Below are 10,157 nucleotides of genomic sequence, written 5' to 3' on the forward strand. Positions count from 1 at the left end.
TTGAAGGCTTGAAATTATATTACGATCGATTTTCATCAAGTAATGGGCCAGGAATTTTCCACAATAGTGCAAATAATCGTGAAGGCTGATCGCGGAAAAGCGATTGCGTGACGCTCGGCAAGCTGCAAGATAACATGTTATTATATACCAGACGTAAAAACTCTTCAGATTCTCAGTCTGCATTTTGTACCAACTCTGCATTCTGCAGTCTATATTTCGTATCCGGTCTGCTGTCTGCATTTTGTACTAACAGGTATCCGTAGCACCAATACAGTTAATTTTTGGTTACATTTATTCGCACAACACACACAATCTACCACAAAATACCTGTGTGTAAGGTAATTCGACATTTTCATTCTTTTCCGCGTTAATACTCTTCTTTCCTTTTGTAATAATGTAGACCATTTACAATATTTCAAATAATCCACCCAGCCTACAAAAAAATAACTTGGCTAGACTTGAGCTCACTATTTCAGTATACTAGTTCGACACCCGTAGTATCACTACACTTGATTCCAAGGATCCAGTACCACCCAGGTATCCCAGTTACCCTGCTCACAGGGTCTAGTTCGCTTGTAGAGAGCTTCAAAAGGTTTTACGAGCTTTATGAGTCGGAGGTAGGTTACGAAAATTGTGATTTGATTGTGCTCTCAGTCGTCTTTGCTCTGTCAGCTGATGATGCCTATATATGAGCCCGTAATACATGAGGTGTTCTGAAAATAGGCGTACACATAAGGTTGAAGTAAGTAACCGCTAGTCCAAATGCGAGCCTTCAGCTCGTGTATCCTTGATGTTTCCACGACCCTTTGTCGTTTTATAAAATTTTCAAAAACGTTTCGATTCATCGCAGGTTTGAATACGTTACTCTTAATTCTAGTTAGCTAAGGATATTATCTAAAGGTATGCCGCGGAGTAGAAGTCGTAGCCGCTCTCCCCGTGGCAGAGGTAAGTCTCGAAAACATCAAGTATTTTTTTTGTTTCTCAACTGAGAAGAGGAATTATTTGTAATTGTAATTGAAAGAAATAAAGCTCTCTTCAGCGTTATGCTTTCATATCCTACTTTGACAGTTTTTACAGAACGTAGACGTAGTCGATCACGTTCAAAAGAACGAAGAAAAGATGGTAAGTGCCCAAATTGGATAGTTCTGCTTAAGATCTGCTCTTTGGACACTCGAGCTAAGTTCTTTTCTCAGAAAGTTAGAAATGTGATCGTCATTTTGAAATTTAAAAAGGAAATGGGTCCTTAAATAAGGGTTAAAAAAAATGTAAAACGTGTTCACCCTTAAACCCCTAAGAGTTAGACCAGAATCTAATTTCTCCTTACAATTATACTGCTGAATCAGTCATTAAGATCACAAGGATAAAGGAAAATGATCACCAATCTAAGAAGCATCATTGTTTAAAGAATTCTCCTTGTCAGTACCAAAGGAAATGTATAGAGAAGAGTATGGAGAATGTGGATGTTGATGTTCGAGTGTAAAGGGTTAAAGTATAAGAATGATTTTGGACACAAGAAATCTTGGTTAATCTTCCTTATGTGAAGTATTTCTAGAAATGACGAATTGAAATTGTTTTTGATGTTTTTTTTTTAATCAAGAAATTTAAAACAAGAAACAAGGGCCCTTAACATCAGAATTGAAATAAGACATTTGTTCCTTGAATGGCTAAATCTAATGTTAGAGTGAGATTTTAAAATTTCATCTTGTGGATCAACACTATTTAAAAAAAAAAGTGGAGCGTGTCCAGGAGAGGGGTCTTAGGGCAGTTTTCTGTGACTGGAATACTAACTATAAGCGGTTACTAGATTGGGCTAAATTGCCCACCTTAATGAACCGTAGATTGCAAGATATTGCGACCATCATGTATAAAGTAAAATTTAAGCTAGCACCAAGTTATATACAAGATTTATTTTCAACAAATCATATAGTGTATAACTTAAGAGTTAAAGAATTTGCTATTCCAAGATTTAACTCTATTCATTATGGCAAGCATTCCCTTAGGTATTTAGGACCTGTGCTATGGGCTAAGCTACCTTCCCGTATTAGGACTTTGCATTCACTAGCGTGTTTTAAGAGGGCAGTCAGAGGATTGGATTTGGAAATGCTTATGGGCGATGGTGGCTGTGTGGACTGCTTGGTTTGCAGCGCATGATTCTTAGTTATGTGGTTTTTTTTTTGTTTGTTAGGCTCAGATTTTCTCCCCCCCCCCCCCCCCCCGTCTTTTATCGCCAGGGAATCAAGGTGCCCTTGCCTAATTCTGCTGACCACAAATTTTCAGCCTCATTCAATTATAAACATAATTTAATTAATTATTTATACTGCGAATGGATGAATTACAATCGTGAGTGTGTGGGTAGAGAGAGTGAGCGGGTTTTAGAGAGAGATTTACTTATTTTACATGTAAACTATTCTTATATTAATATTTAGCTATTTATTAGAGAGTAGTAGAGAGAGTGAGCTAGTTTAGAGATAGAATCTGTACATATCTTACATGTAAATTATTCGAATATCAATATTTTAGCTATTTACTATTTTATTTAAACTATTTTGTTGTGTCCTTACTTAGTGGTTTCATTACTGCTATTTTTTATAATTGACACATGAATAAAGTTATTATTATTATTATTATTATTTAAATTCACCTTGCTTACACATGGCCATTTCATTAGTAGATCGCAGACGAAGCAGATCCAGGTCACCAAAACGACGAAGACATCGCTCTTTTTCAAGGTGCAGTGACAGATGCATAATTTTAGTTTGTCAGCATGACAGTTTTGTGATTAAGTGGAGATGATTTTGTCTTGAAAAAGCCTTGGATGTTTGTGGTTCAGATTTTCATTTCCTGTGTTGCATTAAACTGTTATCATATACCACCATGAAAAATATCTTAATCAAAGATAAACATTAAACATAATGTGTGTTGTTAATTAAATGCAATATTAGGAGTAGGCAGCCAAACCTTCTGTGAGTAAATACCCTTGCTGTCACTCACCACTGGTCATTTTCTATGAGAAGTTGAACTGTACATTATAGGCTCTTAATTTTAGGTCATAGATTGTTTTCACTTTGGAGTCTAATTAATTTTCAAATGCATGTGTTAACCCTAAATACTTTATATTTTATGGTTTCTGAACCAGTAGAACATCACAATGAGAATCCCATATCATTTTGAAAGGCTTATAAAATTATCTTGCTTCTTGGAGGTTAAGACAGTTAGACAATTTCAGGCAATGGAGATAAATCATATGGTTGGATTTGCAAGCAGGCATGATAAAGGGAATCCTATGTTTTAATTGGCTTACAGAGTGCCCACCTAATTATCAACATAAATCCTGTTACCTACATATAGCTTAATCACATACTTCAAAACTTTTGACCAACTTTTTTTTATCATGTGAAGAAATGTTTTGGGCAGTTTGGGTAACAAAAGAGTCTTAAACACATCTATGTATATCCAAATCAAAGAAAGCTCTAATGTGTTTGATATTATTTTTATAATTGGCAATTATGCGGTGAAATATTTTAAGCAGGGTTGTCAAAAAGATTTGAAGTAGAAGGAGAATGTAAGAAAGTAGGCAGCACTGGGGGTCAAAGGCCTCCCATGCTAGGTGGGGGGTCTGGGAGCCGCCAAGGCCCCCAGCAGGGTACAGGGGCGGTGGCGCCTGAAGCAAAACGAATGTAGGGTTTTTCCACCAGCTGAAATTGGCTCTCCTTGAAGCAATTTTTATATGTTTGCACTATTCTAACTGGCAACAGTTAACATTCCTATTACCACTCTAAGAAGATTTAATCATTTTTATTAGTGAGTTCAAAAAAACAATTTAGTAGTCATGTGTCAGTCAGTCTGTCAGTTTAGTAGTCACATGTGACACACAGCACAAATTTTTTTGTGAAAGAAAAAAAATTTGGAGTACCAGTGCTTTCCTGCAAAGTGTACAGTAAGTGTAGAATTGAAAGAGACTACTGGTTTCAAACAGGATTCTATCTTCTTTCGATTTTTCCTATGACTCAAAAATACCGTTGCTCTCTTGCCATCAGTACAACTTGAAATCTTTATTGTATTTTGACCATGAGAAATTATTTGACGTGATGTTGCTTATCAAAACAACGGTGAATTTCAGAATTGTATTAAAGTGCAAATGACTCAGAAAGTGCTAGTTCAAGATTATTTCCCATTTAGTTTTTAAGTGAGATACCAAATTAGTATCAAGCATCAGTGAATTCAAGAAATTCAGAAAACAAACTAATCCAATTAGCACACAGAAAACTACAGGCAATCATTTTGCATCTAGTCGTGTCGGCAGGCATCGGATTACATCTCGCGAAAATCATTGAGAAGCGTTCCGAAATACAAAACACTAGAGTACTTCTGATTCTTGTTTTGTTGCATTTTCTTTTCTTTATCATTACTCCACAATATGAGGCACTTCATTCTTGGTTTCAGTAGATTCAAAACCTTTCTTTTTTCCTTATGTTTTCTTTCTTCTTCTTTTTTTTTTCAACCGACAAACTGTAGCCGGCGCAACTGAAAAAGTGGCTGGCAATATCGCCGGTTGCCGGCACTTTTTGATAACCTTGTTAAGCATGTTAAAAAAATCTTTTATTGATCAAGCTTTAGGGATAAATGTTTATCAATAAGGGCCTCATTCCCTCTCTTTTTTTTGCATCTGAATGGATGTAGGCTAATAGTATCATGGTTTTTAGAGACAAGGACACACCATTTTAAATGTTAAGATCCATCTTAACCTAAAAAGCTTACTCATATTGTACATAAAAGTTTTCAGTCATGGTCATCTTTGAGGGGTATTTAATAGGAGTTTTCAAACACACTGTATTCAAAAGAAAAATTTGTGATTTGGAAGTGAGGTAGTCACGTGTAAAAAGTGGTAAAGAAGAGAGGTTTGAATGTATGTTTTTTCGAAATTAAATCTTCTTCCTCTTTTGTTTTAGATCCCCTTCCCCAAGAAGACACAGAAGGTAAATACATTTTAATTTGTAGTTGAATACAACTTTACACTGGCAGAACTACATATAGAATCTCTTTCTGTGTAAATCTTTCCCTTTTTGTCTTTAATGGAGGGAAATAGGAGATTCTAAGTAAAACTTATCACAGCACAGATAAAAATGAAGATGGTGCTTAACCTAGAAATGACTAAGTTGAACCCCAACCATGAAAGAGAGAGGCAGACAGTCTTGCAAATGCATCATCTCTCATACTGCCTTCATTGTGAGTTTAATATCTTCAAATGCTGTCCTTACATGTACCATGAGGTATTAAGTCATATGGCACCAGGTCCTATGCTGGTTGTTTTTTACCTAAAAGCTACAAAACTATTTGGTAAGTGTAGGACAAAATTATGCCAACTTGCTACCTGGAAGAGTGGAAATGAAAAGACTGGCAAACAAACGATATGAATTCACATTTTTCGATCAAACCTTTGTAACTAGTTGCATTCTTCAGGTTGCCAATTAAGTTAGGTTATCTTGAACTGAGTGCCTTACACCTTTTTTTCATTCTCAGATATTTTTTGCTAGATATGGGACATAAAAGAAGGAATTGTACTTTAAAAAAGTTCCTTTCCTGAATTATTTCTCTCTAAATTTAACCTTATTGTTGCAACTGGCAGTTTACTTTTAAGCCAGCTATTCATATTTAACACTGAAGTATCTCTTGATTCTTCTAGCCACTTGAGTGGCTTACAACAAGTGTTTAAAGCCATGAATATCACCTACACCATGGTTTTTCAATGTGTGGACAATGCTGTCCATCAGATATCCACTTGGTATGTTTTGAAGAACAGACAAAGTATCTGCTGTTATATAAAGTTTTTTCAAAAATTATCCACAAGTTGAGTCAACACAGAATCGGTCATTAGGGAGGGAAGAGGGGGTGTGGGTTGCCCAGTACTCCTCTTTGACCTACAATAATTTTTGGTAAAGTCAATATCATGTTAAAATGTTTATTTCAGGTTTGAGGACACGGGCAAATCAGGTTAATCTAGATGGCTTTAACCTTTTTCAGTGCTAGATATAGTTGTATATTAAAGACCAGTCTTTTTTGCTGCATGACAGCAACCCCTTTGTGAATAATTTTAGGTTTGCCAACGGAAATCATGGCTTTATGATGGTTCACATGCTGGACACAGGTTTCAGAGATTCACATTCAAGCTCTGACTGTGTGATTTACTTTGAATTCTGCCATTCAGGAGTAGAAATGGAAACCAGGAAACTGTCTTGGAAACTTAAAAATGTCTACATGGGTTCCATGTGATGGTCTAATACTCTATCCATTCTCTGCAATGGGAATAAGGATACTATACTTCTTGCTTCTGAAACCAGGTTGAGCTCTCGATCAGCCATTATGTAAGACTAAAACCCACCACTGTTAGAAATTTCATGCACTAAGTGATAAAAAAAAAGTACTCATCAACTGGCTTACAATATTAGTTGATTACTAATTCTTTGTTACCCTATTTGCAGATCACAGTCTCCAAGGAGAAGGAGGTCCAGGTGAGGCAAAATATAAGACCATGCCAATGGTCATATGCTAAAGAAAGGGCCTTGAAAAGTCAGGAATGAAGGCAACCCTTGGCCATAGGGTGACAAACCTGAAGATATGTTACACCGAGTTTGATTTATGTCAACTTCATATTTGTGTATATTGATTGTATTTTCATTTTATCATGGTGGGGGAACTACTTCAAATCCAGTTTTTTGACCATATGACAACAACTTTTGTCCCTGAGATGAAGATTTCCAACAAAATTTCTTTAAATATTGGGACTCGTTTATACTTGTTCAGTTTACAAATTGTGGTTTTATGATTCTATTAGATCATCATCACCTAGGCGCTCCAAAAGATCACGTTCAAGGTGAGTGTTTGGCAAATCTGTGTTCCTGGTGCTTTAAAAGCCCCTATATTATATATTTTGTATGATTGTATCAAAGTGATATTTACCTAGTACGTAAAGTGTATTAAATTGGAGATGTGCTGGCTTAATGGTTAACCCTTTACACCCTAACATCCGTGTGCATATTCTCTATACTGTTCTCTATACATGTCCTAAGGTGCTGGCAAGGAGAACTTGTTTGACAATCAAGAGGTTCTTCAGTTGATTATCATTTCCTTTATTCTCATGACATTGATGTTTGATTCATGGGTAAAATTAAAAGGAGAAATTAGATGCTAGTCACTCGCAGGGATTAAAGGGTTAATATACTAGACTTAGGGTTGAGAGGTCTGCTTTGGAGACATAGCGGGGTCATTGTATTGTGTTCTTGGGCAAGACACAACTCTCATGGTGTCCCTCTCCACCCAGGAGTATAAATGGGTATTGGACAAGCATCCCATTTTGTGGGAGAAGCAATGCTTAGAATTGCTTCATGCTACAGAATCTAGGATGATTAAGCGCTGGCTGAATGAGTTACTTGGCTCAAGTGCAGACTGTACTGTTAATGAGTATTCAAATAAAAATTATGTTGAAACCCATTAACTCACAGTGAGCAGATTTTAACCTCCTGCTTTAAAATAACAAAAGCCGATTTTCTCCTTATTGTTACCTCCTCATCTAACCTTTGTTTCCCCTGATCTAAGAATGGCTAAAGTAGTGATTCTAAATTGGATAATTATTTCTGTTGTGGTCAGGTCTGCAGAGAAAAGGAAGACAGATAAAAATGATACATCAACAGAGGGCGACAAAAGAACAGAAGCCTCAGCAGGTATGGACATACTCTTAGACCTTTAACCCATGACATCAGAAGGTAGATTCTCTCAACTCATCTTGATATGTTTCTTTTTTTGGTCAGTGCTGAGAATGTCCCTTTGTTGGTGAATTTTTAATTCTCTACCTGTCTGTTTTTTACAGATTTTTTTTTTCAAATTAAGGTAATTTTATCACAGACTGAACACTCCTTGAAATGGAATTGTTACAGAGTTGTCATTAGAACCCAGTAGATTGCAGAAACTGCCAGCTGTCAGACCAATTATTGCACCAGCTACTTTGTAAATTGTGATTAGACAGAAAATGAGTACTTTTGAACTGATTCTAACACTAGTGTCTGGCTTAAAAAAAGTTACTCAAATATTGTCCAGGATGCTAGACATCGCACTTTAGAGAGTTTCAAATTTTGCATTTTTTTCAGACCCCCCTAGACAGGCATTTTGCTTTGCAACATGTCATGCTTGCTACACAAACATAATTCAATTAAGCCACCTACTCAGTACAGATCATGCATCTATAACATTGTTTGATGACAACCCTGTGTTATTCAATAATAGTATCATTTAATGTAACCAGGACATTGCATAATCTGTCCTTCAGTTGGCATTAAACATCAGTGATCCTTTACACTTGTCATTATGATTATTTCCCATTTATGAGTTATGCATCTCTTTCCTTCTCAGATGTTGAAGAGATTCCTAATGAAGATGAAGAGGCCATGATGAAAATGATGGGATTCTCCAATTTTGATTCAACTAAGGTTGTTGTGATCTTCAATACACCAGTTGTTTTAACTTAGTACCTAATAGGGTCAAACCTCAATTATCTTGACTTGTGGGTACTGGGCTTAAAAGTTTGGATCATGGAGAGTGCAGTTAGCTGAAAATATGAATATAAATGTTTGTAGATAATGGGACCAGAGCAAGTCCAGATAATCAAGGTCCAGATAATTGAGGTCCGGATAATCTAGGTTTGACAGTAACTAGAGGCATTTCTTCACAAGAAAGCAAACTAAAAGACTTAAACAATGATTGTGTGTTTCCTTCCAGGGTAAACATGTGGCAGGAGCATGTAATTCAAGCTACTCCAGTGTAAAAAAAGCTAACAAATACAGGTAACTGCATACAAGTATAAGTCTAATGTCTTCTTATTTTAATATTTTAACCCTTAACAACTGGCCTGTGTGTTCAACATGTAATTTCTCCTTGCACTATCAGTACATTATCCTGGAAACAGGTAATAAGAATGCTGAAGTTCATCAGAAAGAGGATTTTACTCTTGATATAACATGATTCTGTTGCAAGTAGAAGAAAGAATTATGAGTCACATTGATCAAGCAACAATAAATCCTTTTCACCCTAACATCAGTATCCATATTTTCCATACTTTTCTCTAAACATTTGCTTTGGTATTGACATAGAGAATTTTTTTTTACAATAAAGGCTTCTGACGTTAGTGATTATTTCCTATATTCTCATGATCTCAATGAATGATTTGATAAAAGAGGAAAGAAGTATAACTGTAAGGAGAAAATACTACTACTGTAAGGAGAAATTATGTGTTGGTCACCCCAAGGGTTTCAAGAATTAATATTTCCCTTGGTAGAAGAGAGGATCATTGCAAAACAAATATTTGGCTCCCAGGAGAATTGAGCAGATTTTTTCTTTTGCATTTTTCAGAAGGTTGACTGTGTCATATTCATTTTGTGTTGCTTCTTCTTCAACAGACAATACATGAACAGAAGAGGAGGGTTCAACAGACCCCTAGACTATGTTAATTAGTTAGTTCTTGTTTTTTGGTACATCCAAGTCACTCAGGGCAAGCAAGTGGGTCTGTCATGAGTTCCATCCATATTTCTCTTTTGACCTGATGTTGTAGTTAGGTTCTAACTAACAGAAATCTAGGGCACATTATTCTCAATCCTTTTTGTTTTTGAATATGTTTCATATCACCTTTTCAAAATATTTTAACCCTCAAACTCTCTGGAGTTTCTTCCAAATTTTTAATGTATTATGGAAGAAGAAGATAGTGAAAAAGAAACAAAGCTGTCAGCCAAACGGTACTATGTTGTACCTTGACCTAACTTTCTTGATTAATTTAGAAAAGAGAAGTTCTAGGTGTAGTCAATTTTTTTGTAGTTGAAGGGTTAATGTTCTACCCTTTTCATTTGCTGTTTTTCAAAATCTGTTTGTTTTTTGTTGTCTCTGTTTCAAACTGTGGTACTCATGGCCACTTTTTCTTTAGTAACTATAGCTTTATGCCTCATTTCCTTGTTTTAAAATTTTTAAGGCCAGCATTGTATATAACTGTACGTTATTTTGAAAAACAAAAAATAAAGCATTTCTGAAAACTTTGATTCTTAATCATGTCTCTGGTGTTAGGGTCAATTTTGAATGAGGTAAGTTAGTGAAACATTTGCTGTTGAACTCAGAATACT

At 35.7% G+C, this 10,157-nt stretch overlaps 1 protein-coding gene across 2 annotated transcripts; it reads left to right on the forward strand.

Moving 5' to 3' along the window:
* The first annotated feature begins 696 nt into the window (after window positions 1–696).
* LOC113676476 (uncharacterized) lies at window positions 697–10,070 on the forward strand. 2 transcript variants are annotated; one of them, XM_027193137.2, is made up of 10 exons: window positions 697–945; window positions 1,069–1,122; window positions 2,669–2,729; window positions 4,950–4,976; window positions 6,480–6,509; window positions 6,833–6,871; window positions 7,645–7,718; window positions 8,404–8,480; window positions 8,770–8,834; window positions 9,447–10,070. In XM_027193137.2, the coding sequence occupies exons 1-10, from the start codon at window positions 903–905 to the stop codon at window positions 9,499–9,501; spliced, it is 525 nt and encodes a 174-aa protein (XP_027048938.2). In that variant the 5' UTR covers window positions 697–902; the 3' UTR covers window positions 9,502–10,070. The 2 variants fall into 2 exon arrangements, with proteins under 2 accessions (XP_027048938.2, XP_027048939.2); XM_027193138.2 differs by having other exon boundaries at window positions 716–945; window positions 2,672–2,729.
* The last annotated feature ends 87 nt before the right edge of the window (window positions 10,071–10,157 follow it).

Source organism: Pocillopora damicornis, chromosome 2 (assembly GCF_964200805.1).
Source record: "Pocillopora damicornis chromosome 2, jaPocDami1.2, whole genome shotgun sequence".
Taxonomy (NCBI): Eukaryota; Metazoa; Cnidaria; class Anthozoa; order Scleractinia; family Pocilloporidae; genus Pocillopora; species Pocillopora damicornis.

Excerpts from the sequence above, each read along its gene's own strand:
- LOC113676476 (XM_027193137.2), top strand. The coding sequence starts at position 903 with ATGCCGCGGAGTAGAAGTCGTAGCCGCTCTCCCCGTGGCAGAG. Across the intron at positions 8,481-8,769 it reads CCAATTTTGATTCAACTAAG|GGTAAACATGTGGCAGGAGC; the intron begins GTTGTTGTGATC and ends GTTTCCTTCCAG. Across the intron at positions 8,835-9,446 it reads AAAAAAGCTAACAAATACAG|ACAATACATGAACAGAAGAG; the intron begins GTAACTGCATAC and ends CTTCTTCAACAG.